We start from the raw sequence: 17,950 nt of genomic DNA on the forward strand, positions 1-17,950 counted from the left end.
AGAATTTTCCACAGTTTATGGTGATCTACACAGCCAAAGGCTTTGGCATAGTCAATAAAGCAGAAATAGATGTTTTTCTGGAAATCTCTTGCTTTTTACATGATCCAGAGGATGTTGGCAATTTGATCTCTGGTTCCTCTGCCTTTTCTAAAACCAGCTTGAACATCAGGAAGTTCACAGTTCATGTACTGCTGAAGCCTGGCTTGGAGAATTTTGAGCATTACTAGCATATGAGATGAGTGCAATTGTGCAGTAGTTTGAGCATTCTTTGGCATTGCCTTTCTTTGGGATTGGAATGAAAACTGACCTTTTCCAGTCCTGTGGCCACTGCTGAGTTTTCCAAATTTGCTGGCATATTGAGTGCAGCACTTTCACAGCATCATCTTTCAGGATTTGAAATAGCTCAACTGGAATCCCATCACCTCCACTAGCTTTGTTCGAAGTGATGCTTTCTAAGGTCCACTTGACTTCACACTCCAGGATGTCTGGCTCTAGGTGAGTGATCACACCATCATGATTATCTGGGTCGTGAAGATCTTTTTTGCACTGTTCTTCTGTGTATTCTTGCCACCTCTTCTCAATATCTTCTGCTTCTGTTAGGTCCATACCATTTCTGTCCTTTATCAAGCCTATCTTTGCATGAAATGCTCCCTTGGTATCTCTAATTTTCTTGAAGAGATCTCTTGTCTTTCCTATTCTGTTGTTTTCCTCTATTTCTTTGCATTGATCGCTGAAGAAGGTTTTCTTATCTCTCCTTGCTATTCTTTGGAACTCTGCATTCAAATGGGAATATCTTTTCTCCTTTGCTTTTTGCTTCTCTTCTTTTCACAGCTATTTGTAAGGCCTCCTTAGACAGCCATTTTGCTTTTTTGCATTTCTTTTCCATGGGGATGGTCTTGATCCCTGTCTCCTGTATAATGTCACAAACCTCTATCCATAGTTCATCAGGCACTCTATCAGATCTAGTCCATTAAATCTATCTCTCACTTCCACTGTATAATCATAAGGGATCCTAGCAGTTTCCAAAGAAATGCACTTAGAATACTCTTAACAACTCCATACCTCATGAACAAACTTGGATAATTCATACACCCTTTGATGACATACACACAAATTACTATTCACAAGTAACATGCATAGAAATATCTACAGGAAACCATTTATGAAATAACTTCCACATACCAAATGATCCCTAGCTAGTAGGAGCCAGCTCATATATCTGCAAATACTAACAAAAAACCATGTCACATATTCCTAATACATATAAGTGCAATTCTCCAACTCCTGTGTATAAACCTGGAACCTCACCGTCTCATCAGGTACACATATACTCACTTCTCAAAATATATAAGCCTAAGAGGTCCCTACTGAAAAATACAAATACATAGCACTAGCAGATATTCCTCCAAATGGCTATGCCCCTTGAATACACACACAAACTTACTTTACATACAACTGTCCACAAGCTCCAAATAGAACAATTACCCGCTGCACTAAAAATAAGCAAACATATAACTGTATATACTCTCTGTTTCAAATACACATCCTACACTACCTGCATATGCATAGCCCCACATTCCCAAACTCTCACACAGAATTAACTCTTCCATCTTCCATAATACAGTATTATACAAACACAACATACCTACATCTATCAGTTCCATAAAATAGCCACAGACTTCCCCTACACAGCAACAGATATATACACAGCTCCTGAAAATACACACACACAAACCACATAAGCCCTACAACACACACAATGCACAAATGATATCCTGAATACACAAATGATCATCCTACATTCATCAAATACACAAAACAGATAGTATACCCAAACTAATACACATCAGTCCTTTTCCTAACACTGCCCTTATGCATATGCAAATCCATCATGAGACACAAAGAAATTCCCAAATTCATGGGTGAAAAAGACACATGTAAAAATATTCCCCAAATACCAAATTACAAATACCTAACCACTAACTACAGAGAAGGTGATGGCACCCCACTCCAGTACTCTTGCCTGGAAAATCTCACGGACAGAGGAGCCTGGTAGGCTGCAGTCCATGGGGTCGCAAAGAGTCGGACATGACAGAAGCAACTTAGCAGCAGCAGCAGCAGCAACCACTAACTAACTCCTTGAGTATGTCTCCGTTAAATCTCAACACCCTTCAAATATCCTTCAAAGATTTACCTTACACATTCTCACAAAAACATAACTTCCCCTTAAACACAAATATTCACAAACAAAACCAACCCACACATTTTATTACATATCAGATTCCCACCAACCGATTACACACGAATCCCATCTATGCTTGCAAATCAATACTGAATTGATATCAGACTATGAATCAATGTTTATTACTACATTCAGCAAAGTTTCTTCTATCATGGACAAAAGAGTGCAGTTTGAACATTTGTGTCCAAATCAATTGAACAATCGATTGATGCCTTTACGTTAAAAATGAAGACACAAGTGAAACTATGGTTTCACTCACTTTCCACTCATTTTCCTATAACCTGTGCTAGTTTTTGGGAACCTGATGAGGGCTTTCAAATCGGAAGAACTTCCGTCTAGCTTTCGTACTCTTCAGAACACGTGGACAGAATGGCACCTGTTTAACGGCTCTCACACACTATTTATCCCACAACTTACTCCCACAGTCACCGAACCGTTCTTGCAGCCTGCTCCCCCATGGCCAATAACCCTAGTGTAAACGCAGCAAAGGGAACTAAGTAAGCTCTATACGGGCATGAATCCACATTGTGAGGAGTCTCCCCTACAGCTGCTACTGCTAAGTCACTTCAGTCGTGTCCGACTCTGTGTGACCCCAGAGACGGCAGCCCACCAGGCTCCGCCGTCCCTGGGATTCTCCAGGCAAGAACACTGGAGTGGGTTGCCATTTCCTTCTCCACTCCCCTACAAACAAAGACACAAATACCCGACAGGGTGAACAGCAGTCAGAGAGTGACACCCGCAGGTTGAAGGGTCCCTCCATCCCTTACCTCCATGTTGACTCTGGAGGCGGCCTTAAGAGGTTCGGCCCTCTGCTGAGGCAGCCGTTGGGGCCCCACCCTCCAAGCTCGCGCGTGCGCTCCTGTTTTCCTGAGCAGACAGCCTCAACAGACCCTTGAAAGAGCCATTAGACTACCGCACTTCCAGTGCTCTAGAGCCCCTGGAGTCCTGTGCGTCAGGACTTGTGGGAAACTGTCCTTTTAAGTCCCTGCTGGAGAGGAGAGAAATGGAGGGTCGGGGTATCCTGAGGAGCTTCTCTGGCTAAGTCTCCTTGCTGGAAACTTCGTGGTGCTCTCTTAAAACTAGCTCTCGTGAGAAGAGCACTTGTGATTTTTAAATTGCATACGTGAAGTCCTTGCGCTTAGATGCAAAGGGTTTTGTAGAGCTCCATCCTTATAACAATATCCTCAAATTGGAGCAAGTGCTTTCATGACCTTCAGACTGCAGTTCCTTGCTTCTTGTTTATGCCTGTCAAAACCAGTAGGTCTTTTTCCTAGCAAGGTGGACGTTTCTGTTAAAGAACAATTTTAGCAAAGAGTTTCAGACCTGGGAACACTCTTAAGATGCTTTCTCCTGATTCCATTCCTAGAGTTCTTCCAAATGCATATACTCTACTAGAATATTTTTCTGTAGTGTATTTAATACATGGAGTTTTTTTCAGTAAATATTGAGTGTTTCCTTTGTAAAGTTTTTGTTGTAACCCTGAGTAAGACAACAATCTGGTTCAATTTAAACACAACAGGTATTAATACTATGGGAACAATTTTACTCTCCCCCTTTTTTGGTAATATATTGCAAAATTTCTGTTGGCAATAAAAAAATAAATAGTAGCAGAATCAACTTATTAACCTGACTATGTAATGCTTGCCAAAGAAACCTCAATCAGCAAATCCTCTTTCTGGTCAATTGCAAGATTAGAGCATTTTTTCACTCAACAGAAAGCTTCTGAAGATCCCTCATATTTAACAGTACTAAGAGCTTCAAGTGCACAGACTTGAAAACTCCACAAGACATAAACATTGTATCTCTTTCTGTCTTTAATGTTCCATAGTGATGTGGAAGATGAACTGTCTTCTGATGCTTGTGATCCATGTCCAGAGATACTTTTTCTCTGTAATCAATGCCTGCCCCCAGCGTCTGCAGGAATAGTCAGAGATTGTGATCTAAAGGAATTTTAGATACTCCTTCCTTGTCTGGTCTTCCCAAATCATATTTGGGCTGATTTGATTATATCTGTCTCCGGGGTGTAGTATTTTGAAGCAGTACAAAAATGATTGCAGAATTGATAACTTTTACATAATGCAATTTTTGTATCAGTGGCCCTGAGAGGCCTCATTCAAATACTTTATCAGAGTTATGAATGAGAATCTTGTAATTGGTTGAAGGACTGAACAAGGGGAGGAAGCAACAAGAAAGCTTTCCTTTCTTGTATTCTGCCTCACCATCCCTCTAGCATCAAGTCTAGCATTGGTTGAATATCATTTAAGTTTTCCTTCATGATAGGAGTCCAAGAGCTGAGCCATATTTCCAAGTTATTTTTTCAGTCCCCAACAGGAGTTTATTGATATAAAGTTCACCATGATATTACTTTAAATACTCTCACCTCATCTTCTCACATTCTTTTGAGTCCATTTTTCCTTGCAAGGTGCAAGGAACTTCATAAGCACCAACAGAAGTCTTTTTCACCGTATGGAACTGTCCTTCTAAATCTTTCTTTTCCCAACACCCCACAATTCCTGCTATAGCAGGGAGTGACTCTTGTCTCCCAAGAGATCTGGTTGTAGTCCTCTGAAGTTTTCACCCTTCATATCCCTTGACAAGATACCTAAATTCCTTTCTTCTCACAACACAAAAGGCAAACATTCTTTCATATCATTTTGATAGTGATAAACTGACATTGATTCTCAATATGAAAATGAGAATCAGGCAAATTACTAAAAAAAAAAAAAGAGATGCTCCCTTTATTTCATGCAGGTGGGTCCATATGCAATGATGAGCTTAGGTTCTAAAGAGCAAGGGTATGTAATGCAGACAGGAAATTCATAAGCTTATAAGCAGTATTTGCAGGCTAGGATTTAGATGGAAGTGGATTTGTGTGAATGGGGATTGGACATTGCTAGATAAACTTTTGGCATTTTTCTCAAGGTACACGTCCATTTCATGGGTAATAGATTTTTAACATCTAGAAAAACCAGTGCTCTGGGATATTTAGTCCTTTAAACACAAGGAAAGAGAAGATTTTTTTACCTTCTCATTCCTTATTTCTGTCCTTAGTCCTACTAAGCCTAAACTTTCAATGCCATGTGATGGCTCTTCGAAATCCATTTCATCCAGAGTCTGCAGATTTTGTGTGTTTGCAATTGTGTTTTGTGTTGGACCCAAGATGCACACGTCAGTCTCTTTACTCCCAGTTCTCTTTCTCATAGTGTAAACTGTAGTCACTCAGTCGTGTCCGACTCTTTGCAGCCCCATGGACTGTGTCCTCCAGGCTCCTCTGTCCAGGAATTCTCTAGGCAAGAATACTGGAGTGGATTGCCATTTCCTTCTCCAGGGGATCGTCCCAACCCAGGGATCAAAACTGAGTCTCCTGCATTGCAGGCAGATTCTTTACTGTCTGAGTCACAAGGGAAGCCCCTCTTTCTCATAAGAATGATGAATAATAGCTTACTATGTTATACTTTTTTGGTAGTACTGCCAGATAAAATACAGGTTTTCAGTTAAATGCAAGTATCAGATAATGAGGAAATTAATTTGCATAAAGCTATATCAGAAATATTGCATAGGGCACAGCTAGACTAAAAACTAATCCATTGTTTATGCAAAATTCAAAAAATCAAATTCATTTAGGCATTTGTTATTTTTATTTGCTTGATCTGGTCATCCTACCTTTTCAGGTAATTTGAAATTTAAAAGACTGTAGAAATTCTTGTTCTAGGAATTAAGTCCAGAAACAGAGGAGCTGTAATACAAAATACAAAAACAATCATTGAAAATATACTTGGATATATTAAAACATATATGAATTTTCAACCAGAAAAAAAAAAACAAAACTGGAGACATTTTTAAAAATGAATATCAATTACATTTATTTTTAGTTGCAAAACACATCTCTGGAAAGATTTTAATGAAACAGATAACTCTGGTTTTCTCTGGGAAAGAAGATTGAAGTGAGGAAAGAGGTGGAACTATGTCACTGCATATTCCATTTCTCACAATTTGATTTTGAACCATTAGAAGATATTACTTGTTTAAAGTATTATACTAAAATCATTTAAAAGATAAAAAACTAAATATTTAACAACAATGTAATGCTATGAGAAACACAGTGAATTCTGGTCTTAGACGTGTGGGTTGCATGATGGATTTTTGATAGATGGGCTTTTTCCAGCAAAAGGGATTGTTAGTAAGGAAAAGTCCTGCTGAATGTTGGTTGGGGCACAAGGACTGCTTCCTTAGGAGTGATGTACATACAGCAACCAAACACCCTGCATCTACTGAGACAATCCTAATTTCAAACCCTCAGTTCCATGTAGCCATTAATACCCAAGGGTTTATAAGACTAAAAGTTCTTCTGAACTTGTTCTGAAAGTCTAGTCTCTGTTGAAGTAAGTCAAGATCCAGTTAGGAAGCAGAGTGAGTTGAGGGACACAAAACTAGGTTGATGGAAAAAGAAGTGAAATAGGTGGAAGATCAAGTCCAACTTTGGTGCTGTGAAACTGAGAAACAATTGATAAGTTGCCTAAAGAGGCAAACACCAATTGTGTCACCGCTATGTAATGTGGAACGAACTTCTGGTTCTCGCCTTCCTGCCAGAGCTGTTCATGGAATGTCTGCTCACCCCACCCAGGTCCACCTGCCTTCTGCCCCTCCCCCGCTGCAGAATGTTTCAGTTCCACATTCTACTGTTTGAATTCAAACATTTCCCTCCTTTACCTGGATGCTGAGCATCTGCTGGAGCAGGTCCCTCTCTGGGTCTTGGTCTTGACTTTTCTCATTGAGGCTACCAGGCAGCAGTGGTCCATGTCCAAGCCTATGGGAATGGCTTCAGAAGGAGGTAAGCCTGTAGGCTGCGGTCGTGTTCCCTGCCATTTCTCAGACCTTTGAGTCCACATGTGACATTTCACTGTGGGCACACGGTTGAACTGAAGTTGAGGAAGGAGAGAGCACTGGACCCATAAGGACATCTGGGGAGACTGAAAAGCCTGAAGAAACCTGAGGCTGCACTGGGGAGGAGGGTTCATTGGAAGTGGATCAAGGGAAATTGCCCTGGTTATGGAGAAAGGATGGCAGCAGGCAGGCTTGATTATTTCTAGAATGAAGATAAGCCGCTTTGAAACATGTGTGTAGGAAGTGTGGGTGATCTGGTGGTGACACAGGAAGGGTCATGAGGAGGCCCTAGCCCCGTATTGTGTTTCTTAGGTACCCGAAGCTTGTCCCACCCCATGTCTTTCTGAGGGGTTTGGACTGGGGCATACTGTATCTAACTGGGCCATGGGGAGAGATAGTCTTATTAGAAAACTATTCAATGGGACTGTGTGTGGTCACACCTGAAGTGAAATTTCCTCTGAGAGCTAGGCAGGAAGTTACTCTAACTGCTGCAGTCCAGACCGTCTCCACTCCTTCCAGCTCACAGCTGACCTCTCAGTTCAGGTAACAGTTGCCTTGGCTTTGACAGGGATGGGTGTCCATGTAACTTCAACCAAGACAGGCCTCAGTTTCCCAAGATGTCCTAAACTGTTCTTCCTTTTGTGGAAAAGCAGCTCTTTAGACCGACTTCATCTTGTCCAATATCTCATGGTGGACCTTCGGCATATCTTGAGACGAAGAGTTTCTTCATTTTTCACGTCACTCCTTTGTGGACAGGGAACAGATGTGGAGGGTGGTTAGTTCTGGTGGAATGTCAGTGAAAGCTGATTTCCTCTTTAAAGGGGGTAAGGAGTGTAGCCCAGAAGCAGGCAGACAATCTTCTCTGTTCTGAGTAAAAGTCCTACGACACCTGTTCTGATTAATTAGGTGCACGTGGCATGTAACGTGTTCTCCTGAACAGGGATGTGTTCCAGACAACTTTATCACAATGGCACCTGGATCATGCCTGTTTCTCAGTTTGTCTTCACTCTCTGTTATTGGGAACTCAAAGGGGAAGTACCCCAGGCAGTCTATACTCCCACAACCAATGTAACATGACCATTCCCTGGTCCTTGTCTAATCCTCTACAGCCATTCACTGGCTGTGAAATGACAGAATTTAAGGGACAGATGCCCACTTCTCAGACTCCCCACAGTTCCTACAAAGAGAATTCCTAGAGTGATGACATGGCTCTGGGCACTGGGAAGGGGGTGGTATAACCTGGCTCATATTAACTGTCTGCTGTGGTGATTCTGATGTGCATGCTGAGCCAGTGTGTTATGGGTTTTTGTCAGAATTCCATTTGAGTGATAGTTTCCATTATTTTTGTTTTGTGAGGCTTGAAAAGAGTGAGAGGATTTATACTGAGCACCAGGAAAAGAAAGACTGAGGTGGAGGTAGGCCCCTAATGTTTTAAACACTGCCTGTCCACAAAGGGTCTTTGGGTGCCTAGAACTTACCGTGGAGAAGGTCCTCACCTGCTAGTGGACCTGCTGAGGGGCATTTCTCACAGAGCAGATGTTCACCCAGTTCCGGGTCTGGGAGACAGCCTGTGACGTTTGGGTCCCAGAGAGTGCCTGAGGGAGGCTCTCCGAGTCAGCACTTGCTGAAGAGATTTCTTCTTGGCAGACAGGGCTCAGGGACCTTGGAGGCTAGGAGTGAGGTCACCAGTGGAATAATTCTCATCCAGAGGTCAGATCGTGAAAATCATTAGAAGACATGTCCATGCTGCACACACTGTCCAGATGTCCTCATGTGTGGAGATTTACACTCTGATTCTCTCCAGAGAGCCTCAGTCCCAGTGAGAGAGTCATTTCCTAGGCAGGTTGATAAGAAGTCTAGGGGTCTCCAAGGAGAGAGGGGTCTGAAATTCTCAAGGAGGAAGAAAGGACAAAAATTTTTTTCCCCTCTACATTCCTTAGGATTATATAACAATAATGTATCCTGCCTGAGGACAATCTCTCGATTAAACCTTCTGGCTAATCCTGTTATCTTAACATGTAAATTATGGGAGTAGATCTGGTGAGGTCTTTACAAGAATTATATAACAATAATGTATCCTGACAGAATGTGGTCCACTGGAGAAGGAAATGGCAAACCACTTCAATATTCTTGCCTTAAGAATCCCATGAACAGTATGAAAAGGCAAAATGATAGGATACTGAAAGAGGAACTCCCCAGGTTGGTAGGTGCCCAATATACTACTGGAGATCAGTAGAGAAATAACTCCAGAAAGAATGAAGGGATGGAGCCAAAGCAAAAACAATACCCAGCTGTGGAAGTGACTGGTGGGTGATAGAAGCAAGATCTGATGCTGTAAAGAGCAATGTTGCATAGGAACCTGGAATGTTAGGTCCATGATTCAAGGCAAATTGGAAGTAGTCAAACAGGAGATGGCAAGAGTAAACATTGACATTCTAGGCATCAGCGAACTAAAATGGACTGGAATGGGTGAATATAACTCAGATGACCATTATATCTACTACTGTGGGCAGGAATCCCTTAGAAGAAATGGAGTAGCTATCATGGTCAACAAAAGAGTCCAAAATGCAGTACTTGGATGCAATCTCAAAAACGACAGAATGATCTCTGCTCATTTCCAAGGCAAACCATTCAATATCACAGTAATCCAAGTCTATGCCCCAACCAGTAACGCTGAAGAAGCTGAAGTTGAATGGTTGTATGAAGACCTACAAGACCTTTTAGAACTAACACCCAAAAAAGATGTCCTTTTCATTATAGGGGACTGGAATGCAAAAGTAGGAAGTCAAGAAACACCTGGGGTAACAGGCAAATTTGGCCTTGGAATACAGAATGAAGCAGGGCAAAGGCTAATAGAGTTTTGCCAAGAGAATGCAGTGGTCATAGAAAACACCCTCTTCCAACAACACAAGAGAAGACTCTACACATGGACATCACCAGATGGTCATCACTGAAATCAGATTGATTATATTCTTTGCAGCCAAAGATGGAGAAGCTCTATACAGTCAGCAAAAACAAGACTGGGAGCTGACTGTGGCTCAGATCATGAACTCCTTATTGGCAAATTCAGACTTAAATTGAAGAAAGTGGGGAAAACCACTAGACCATTCAGGCATGACCTAAATCAAATAGTCACAGAAAAACATATATTTCTCCTTTATTTACTATGCCAAAGCCTTTGACTGTGTGGATCACAACAAACTGTGGAAAATTCTTCAAGAGATGGGAATACCACACCACCTGACCTGCCTCTTGAGAAACCTATATGCAGGTCAGGAAGCAACAATTAGAATTGGACATGGAACAACAGACTGGTTCCAAATAGGAAAAGGAGTACGTCAAGGCTGTATATTGTCACCCTGCTTATATGCAGAGTACATCATGAGAAATGCTGGGCTGGATGAAGCACAGCTGGAATCAAGACTGCTGGGAAAAATATCAATAACCTCAGATATGCAGATGACACTACCCTTACGGCAGAAAGTGAAGAGGAACTAAAGAACCTCTTGATGAAAGTGAAAGAGGAGAGTGAAAAAGTTGACTTAAAGCTCAGCATTCAGAAAACTAAGATCATGGCATCTGGTCCCATCCCTTCATGGGAAATAGATGGGGAAACAGTGGAAATAGTGTCAGACTTTATTTTGAAGGGCTCCAAAATCACTGCAGATGGTGATTGCAGCCATGAAATTAAAAGACGTTTACTCCTTGGAAGGAAAGTTATGACCAACCTAGATAGCATATTCAAAAGCAGAGACATTACCTTGCCAACAAAGGTCTGTCTAGTCAAGGCTATGGTTTTCCCAGTGGTCATGTATGGATGTGAGAGTTGGACTGTGAAGAAAGCTGAGCACCGAAGAATTGATGCTTTTGAACAGTGGTGTTGCAGAAGACTCTTGAGAGTCCCTTGGATTGCAAGGAGATCCAACCAGTCCATTCTAAAGATCAGTCCTGGGTGTTCATTGGAAGGACTGATGCTAAAGCTGAAACTCCAATACTTTGGCCACCTCATGCAGAGTTGACTCATTGGAAAAGACTCTGATGCTGGGAGAGATTGGGGGCAGGAGGAGAAGGGGACGACAGAGGATGAGATGGCTGAATGGCATCATCGACTCGACGCACATCAGTTTGGGTGAACTCTGGGAGTTGGTGATGGACAGGGAGGCCTGGAGTGCTGCAATTCATGGGGTTGCAAAGAGTCGGACACGACTGAGACTGAACTGAACTGAACTGAATGTATCCTGCCTGAGGACAGTCTCTGGATTAAACCTTCTGGCTAATTCTGTTATCTTAAAATGTAAATTATGGGAGTAGGTCTTTACAACCTCCAGACATTCTTTTGATTCATTAGTGAGTATATAACTCCACTGCTAACACTAGCAAGGGGGTACTCTTTCTGCCCCCTTCTGATGCCTATGTCAGAAGCTTTCTCTATCGCCTTTAGACTTTAAAAAACTTTATTACACAAAAGCTCTGAGCAATCAAGCCTCATCTCTGGCCCTGGATTGAATTATTCTCCTCCGGAGGCCAAGAATCTCAGCATCTTTTCGTGGTTCAGCAACAACCTTTCATCTGTTGCCCGTTCTCCTCCTCCATTCAAATCTTTCCTTTGTCTCAACAGCATCTCCAGAGCTGGGAATGGATGTGGCCGTGACCCCTGGTGCCTCCTTGCCTCCTTTCAGGACAATGCCCTTTCCTCCACCCATTCCTGGCCCCCAACACTGGCCACCCTGGGAGCAACACCTGCCACCTTCCATGACCCCATCATTCCCTCCTGGTGGCACTCAGCTGCTGCCAGCTTTTCCAAGGACACCTTTGGTGCCCAATGCTGGCTATGGCCCCAGTGCCCCTGGGGCTTGCAACATCATTGTCCAAGTCAGGTCAGAAGGAAGGCCAGCGGAGCACCCGCAGACTCAGACCTTTGTCCTTACTCAGGCTCCCCTCAACTGGAGCACTCCAGGGCCCCTCAGCAGGAGTACTGCATGTCCTGTCCCCCTATTCTTAACAACCCCTGCGATGGAGACCATTGTGACTGCCCCAGCTGTTGGAGTAGCTCAGTCTGGCAAGGGAAGCTGGACCCCAGGCTTTCCACCTCAAGCTCCACTACCAGCTGCCCAGCTGGCCCCCATCATTCCCCAAGTGAACTTGGGGCCACAGTTACATGGCATTTCCAGGGAGGGCAGCCTGGCCACCAACCAGTCCAAGGCCTCGCAGGATGACTCCTGCAACCCCAAGAGCGTGTATGAGAACTTCCGACGTTGGCAGCGCTTCAAGTCTCTGGCCCGGAGACACCTTCCCCAGAGTCCTGATGCTGAAGCTCTTTCCTGCTTTCTCATGTGAGTGAACAGCCAGGCGGTCATGAGGTTATCAGAGCTTTTAGATAAAAAGGAACTGGGGGTGGATGCTCAGATTAGGTTTGTAGGGATACCAGGAAGAAAGTCTGAGGGTGATGTCCCTGCTGTGAGAAGGCACATTTTGGTCCTACACATCACCATGCAAGTTCCTGACATCCTTTCAGTACCTTATCTCAGTTATCTCACTGCCTTGTGAGTACAGCCAACTTGACTTTCCATGATGCTCATGGTGATGTTGATGAAGACTTGTAGCCAGGGAGGGTTTTGGTGTGAGGTGAGGAGCCACAGATGGGATGCTGCACTCCTTTGTGGTGCCGTATCCTTTCACACAGGACTTGATTGTCCATGGTCAGGGGATGTCCCTTCAGAAAGGAGAGGGAGTGCAAGGTCCAGGATAGAGCTCTATGCATGCCTCAAGAACAAGAACCTCCTTGTTCTGGAGAATTCTTAGAACTGGGTGGTGGTAGAGCTCACAGGGCATGGGCTCTCTCCTAGAGCTGGGAGCCTGGCAGGCATTTCCCTCCTAAACCTCAGTTCCCTCGTAAAAAAAAAAGGTGGTGGGGGGGACAATTGCACTTAACTCAGAGAACTGTGTAGAAGACTCTTTAGGCTAATCTATGAAGTGTTAGCAGACTGCCTGGCACATGCCATGCCTCACTGATGATAGGGATTTTTATAGTCAAAAGGCAATCTTGCAAAGGAAGGAGCCCTCACAAGGGTCCCTGTCCCAGCCTTAGCCTGGGAATGGATGGTCATCCTTCAGTGAGAGTGAGGCGGTGATGGCAGTAGCGGGAAGGCTTGTCCTTGCTCTCTCAGGCCTGTCTCTCACCTTCCTGATGCTCAGTCATGCTATCTTGGGTTATGTGGTCCAAGTTGCTGGGTGGAATCAGATGAGTGGAGACTGGGCTGGACTCTGAAACAGACCCTGATGGCTTACAGCCCAGTGCTTCGGTCCCTGGCTCGCCTGAAGCCCACCATGACACTGGAGGAGGGACTGTGGCGGGCTGTGCAGGAATGGCAGCACAGAAGCAACTTTGACCGGATGATCTACTATGAGATGGCCAGAAAGTGAGTCAGCATCCTGGGCCCTAGAGCTGTGTGGTGGGTAAGAGGAGTGGGTGAGGGTTAGACCCCAGGTCAGGGTCTGGCTGTGGGCATGCTCATCAAGCAGGATAGAGGAGGGCTGTCACTCAGCACAGGGCCCCCACAGCCCAGATGCCCTACTCCCCTCCAGAACCCTTCCCTCATCTTGAGAGCGTGGGTCTTCAGTACTTCCTCCAGCAGCACCTCTGATCTCCCCTGATGGTGACCTACCTTTGGCTTGACATGAAGGTCTCAGGATGGGGTTGGGTAAAGCTTTGAGCCCAGGAGGGGTCCAACCCCAGCCATAGGGGCTATGCAGGGGCATGTTCTCCACCCACCAGCCTGCTGCTTCCTTAGTGGTGGGTGGCTGGCAGCCACTGACATAGACTTTGGGACCCCCTCTTCTCATGAAAAGTGGCTGGAGTGGGTACCCTGATCTCCCTGAAGAGGCTGGGGAAGCCAGCATGTCATCAGCCCAAACGTCTCTGGCCATTCCAGTATTTTCTCCATGGCAATCTTTTTAGTTTAAAAATAGAACCAAACAAACAAACACCTCTCAGAGGAAAGGAAAGCCTCTTCTCTAAGCTTAGCGGCCAAATCCTCCAACCTTTCCTGGGCCCTGTCTCCAGGCTTATGTTCCAGGACTCTCAGCCCCTGTCCAGGGTCCTGGATTCAGCAAGGACCGCTTTGGGGACATGTGCCTGATTCAGCCTCTGGCCATCAGCCCTTCATATAGTTCTGGACGGGAATGGGGGCATGAGGAGGGTCCCCTGTGGGTCTGCCTGTGTCCTGAGGGCCTGGTTCAATTCAGCAGCCTCGGTCTATGCTCTTGAGTGCCCTTCAAGTGCTGGTGGGGCAGAAAGAGTCCCAGATGTCCAGTCAGTTCCAGGAGAGCCCTCTGCTGGGAATAGTACCTCCCAGGGGCCTGTCCACCCCAAGACACACTCTCTCCCAGGCCCTCATTCTCTGTTGCCTTTGTTCCCGGCTCCAAAGCCCAGGCCTTTTTCTCAGTGTGCCGTATGCCTCCATCACTCCCAGGTTCATGGAATTTGAGGCAGAGGAAGTGATGCAGATTCAGAAGTTACAGTGGATGCAGGGGGTGCAAGGCCTGCCTCCTCCAGTCCCACCGAAGCTGGATCCTCAGGGGTCCTCAGCCCCGACAGTGTGCCCTCAGCCAGGCACCCACGTTCCCACTGGAGTTCCAAGCAAAGGTGACATGGGCCAAGGGATGACCGCTGGCCCCATGTGGATCCTTTTCCTTCAAGAGGGTCATTGGTCTTTCAACCAGAACAGCCAGTGAGACAGGGTCTCAGTTGTCCTTTGTCACTGCTGCTGCTGCTGAGTCGCTTCAGTTGTGTCCGACTCTGTGTGACCCCATAGACGGCAGCCCACCAGGCTCCCCCGTCCCTGGGCTTCTCCAGGCAAGAACACTGGAGTGGGTTGCCATTTCCTTTGTCACTACAGGGTATCATCTCCATCAGTTTAATAACTCCTCTTTCACCTCCCTGTCAAAAGACCCCACACAGAGTGGGCTTGTTAGGGATACCCTGAAGAATCAAGGTTCCACATTCCTCACAGGACTGTCTTAGATGGCCCCCTCCCCCTCCCACTGTGCATGAGGCTTCAGGTGGTGCTAACCCTGCCCACACCTAAGTCACTGACCCCCAAACACTGCCCTCACCAGCGCGTGCTCAGTGGTCAGGAGGTGGACGCAGAAGCCCCTCACCTTCCTTCCCTCTTTCCTGCTCTGCCTCAGCCAGTGCTCCCCGGAAGGCCGGGCCCCGGGCCCATCCCACCCGCTCGCAGCCACACAGAGCCCAGCGGCACCCGGGGACCAAGGCCCCCAAGGAGATTCCCCCTGAGGCTGTGAGAGAGTATGTGAACATCATGGAGGTGCTGGTGGGGCCCATCCACTTGGCCACGGGCAAGTCAGAGGCAGAATGTGGAAAGGATGAGGATGAGCTGAAGCAGGAAGAGGACGGGACCTATGCAGACCCAGATCTCCTGAGCTACATTGACAAGCTGTGTTCCCAGGAAGAGTTCGTCACCAAGGTGGGCTGGGCATGGAGCCTGGGGTCCACAAGATTCCAAGGCATGGAACTCTCAGCACCCCAAGAACTGGGTTCTGCCCAGGCCAATGGGACTGAAGCTCTGTTCATGTGCTTTGTGTGTGTGTCCATATGTGTGTGGAGCGTGTGTACGCACATGTATGAGTGCTCATGTCTGTGTCTGTCTGTGTGTATGCCTTCATATGTCTGTGTAAGTAGGTGTGTATGTGCTTTTTTATTGGAGTATAATTGCTTCACAATGTTCTGTCAGCTTCTGCTGTACAACACGTGAATCATCCATATGTATACATATATCCCCCACCCCTCACTCTTGAGCATCCACCCCACCCCCACTAGAGAACAGGAGTGGGTCTCTACTTTTCACTTTCCTCTAGGTCTTCTTGGCTCCCAGGCCATTCCTGGCCAAGAATGCTCACAGCCTTTTCCTTCTGTTCTAGGTAGAGGCAGTCATTCACCCTCGATTCCTGGCAGACTTGCTTTCCCCAGAACCACAACTGGATCCCTTGGCACTAGCTGAGGAGCTGGAACAGGAGGAAGGCCTCACCCCTGAGGAGGTGAGCAGGAGAGGGAGGGATACTTATGGAGCCTGTGGGTGGGGACCCCTGTGACCCAGGGGAGCCAGGGGAGGGAGGGACCCCAGGTAGAACAGGGGAGACAAGAGTCTCCCAGGTAAACCAGGGCATGGGGGACCCTGGTGAGCAAGGGAGACATAGAACCCCAGAAAAGGAGGCTTCCATGGCTCTGTCCATCCCTCCCCTGCCTGGGACATCTGGCCTGGAAGACAGCCTACTCTGGGGTAGGTGCAGTGCTGGGTGATAGGAGGGAGAGGATAGGGAGCTGGGGCGGGTTATGAGGGAGGAAAGGACACAAAGCTGGGAACAAGGTGCAGGAGGCCAGCAGGAACACCACAGTGTCTATATTTGGATTTGAGTCTCAAGGTCACCCCTCCTCTCCACCCCACCCAGGGCCATGTCCCACTGCCCACGGCTCCTCCTCTCACATGTGGGTGTGCAGAGCAGTCACTGCCCTCTTCTCTCCTACCAGCTGGTGCAGAAACGACTCCTGGCCTTGAAGGAAGACAAGGGAGTGCGGACACCCAGCAGTCAAAGTGTACCCCAAGTGGACTCAAGTCCTTCTGAGTCTGACGCCAGCAAAGATGCCCAGAGATATGATCAAGGCCCCCAGCTAGGGGTCAGACATGAAGCCGGCCCACCAGAGGTTGATTTCGAGGCTGTTCACAGGTTCAGCCAAGCAAACACTGGCCTATCCAAGGCCAAAGACCTTGTTCCCTCTCTGGGACAGCAGGAGTTGCCTCCATTCCAGCCAGGACAACCCTCCCCTCCCCAGGGTCAGAGGTGCACTGGCCCTCAGCCAGGACCCAGGGATACCTCAGTTCTCAGAACGGTCTTTCCAATTCTGGGGGCCCGAGGGCCCAGGGACGGGTCCAGCGAGGACGAGGAGGAGCTCCCCAGCCTGGCCTTCCTCTTGGCCTCGCAGCACAGCCTGCTGCCCTGGAGGCTGTCCCAGAGTCCTGTCCCTGCCTCAGGCCAGGCCCCCTCCTCTCAGAGAATAGGCCTCAGCCCAGCTCCTCTGGCTGCTGCCAAGTCTAGGAAGCGGGCTCTGTGCGGAGGCTCAGCTGCTGTTGAGATGCTGCCTGGCCTGGGGGCTGGCCTCGGGGTCTCTGAGACCCCAGCTCTGGCTCTGGGACTGGTTCGCTCCTCACAGCTGAGAAAGAGAAAGTGTGACCCATTTGTCACAGGAAGGAAGAGGAAGCGGCTCTGCAGCCAGTAGGGAACAGCGGGCCAGCCCCAAGGGGAGCCTAGGGCTCCTCAGCTCGTGGGTGATCCTGGCTGCTGTTGGAGGAAGGGACTCCAGGGCAGGGAGGGGATTGGGCTTGTGGGAGCTTCGAGAGGTGGGGGAGGTGGATCTGGGTGGGCGTGGGTGGCAGCAGGATCTTTGGAGAGATGTATGTAAAATGTGAATAAACGTAGTTTTGTTGGGAAATGCTCTTGGGTCACCATCTTCTTATTCGTGTCTGCTCTGCTCTACAGAGAGGGGTCCTGACAGGAAGGAAGGACCAGGGAGGTCACAGGTGCTGTGGGCCTCCAGTGGCCAAGTCTTGCCTCCACACAGACAAGGACTCCTCAGGCAGCTCCTGGGAGCTCTCAGCTCTCATCCTCCACAGGGACCTCCTCATCATCCCCTTCTCTAAAGCCAGCTTGGCTTGAGACCTTGGGGACATCTGTACCATCATCTGCATCCCTGGACAATCTAGGGATGGAGAGCTGCTGTCCTGCTCTCAGCCCTCTGGACACTAAGCA

General features: G+C 46.9%; 1 protein-coding gene and 1 long non-coding RNA gene across 2 annotated transcripts in view; one reads left to right on the plus strand and one right to left on the minus strand.

The window, feature by feature from the left end:
* LOC139184623 (uncharacterized) overlaps positions 1–3,095 on the minus strand; it is a 50,655-nt gene extending 47,560 nt beyond the window's left edge. The window contains exon 1 of the long non-coding RNA XR_011568167.1: positions 3,010–3,095. This is a non-coding gene — a long non-coding RNA (uncharacterized lncRNA). The remainder of the gene's footprint in view (positions 1–3,009) is intronic.
* A 3,869-nt stretch (positions 3,096–6,964) lies between these two features.
* Positions 6,965–17,473, plus strand: LOC109562585 (NUT family member 2D-like). The gene is made up of 7 exons (XM_070794322.1): positions 6,965–7,073; positions 11,745–12,459; positions 13,417–13,545; positions 14,599–14,771; positions 15,317–15,612; positions 16,067–16,183; positions 16,674–17,473. The coding sequence occupies exons 1-7, from the start codon at positions 7,040–7,042 to the stop codon at positions 17,418–17,420; spliced, it is 2,211 nt and encodes a 736-aa protein (XP_070650423.1). The 5' UTR covers positions 6,965–7,039; the 3' UTR covers positions 17,421–17,473.
* Positions 17,474–17,950: the final 477 nt, after the last annotated feature.

The sequence above is a fragment of the Bos indicus genome, chromosome 8, assembly GCF_029378745.1.
Source record: "Bos indicus isolate NIAB-ARS_2022 breed Sahiwal x Tharparkar chromosome 8, NIAB-ARS_B.indTharparkar_mat_pri_1.0, whole genome shotgun sequence".
In the NCBI taxonomy this organism is placed as follows: domain Eukaryota; kingdom Metazoa; phylum Chordata; class Mammalia; order Artiodactyla; family Bovidae; genus Bos; species Bos indicus.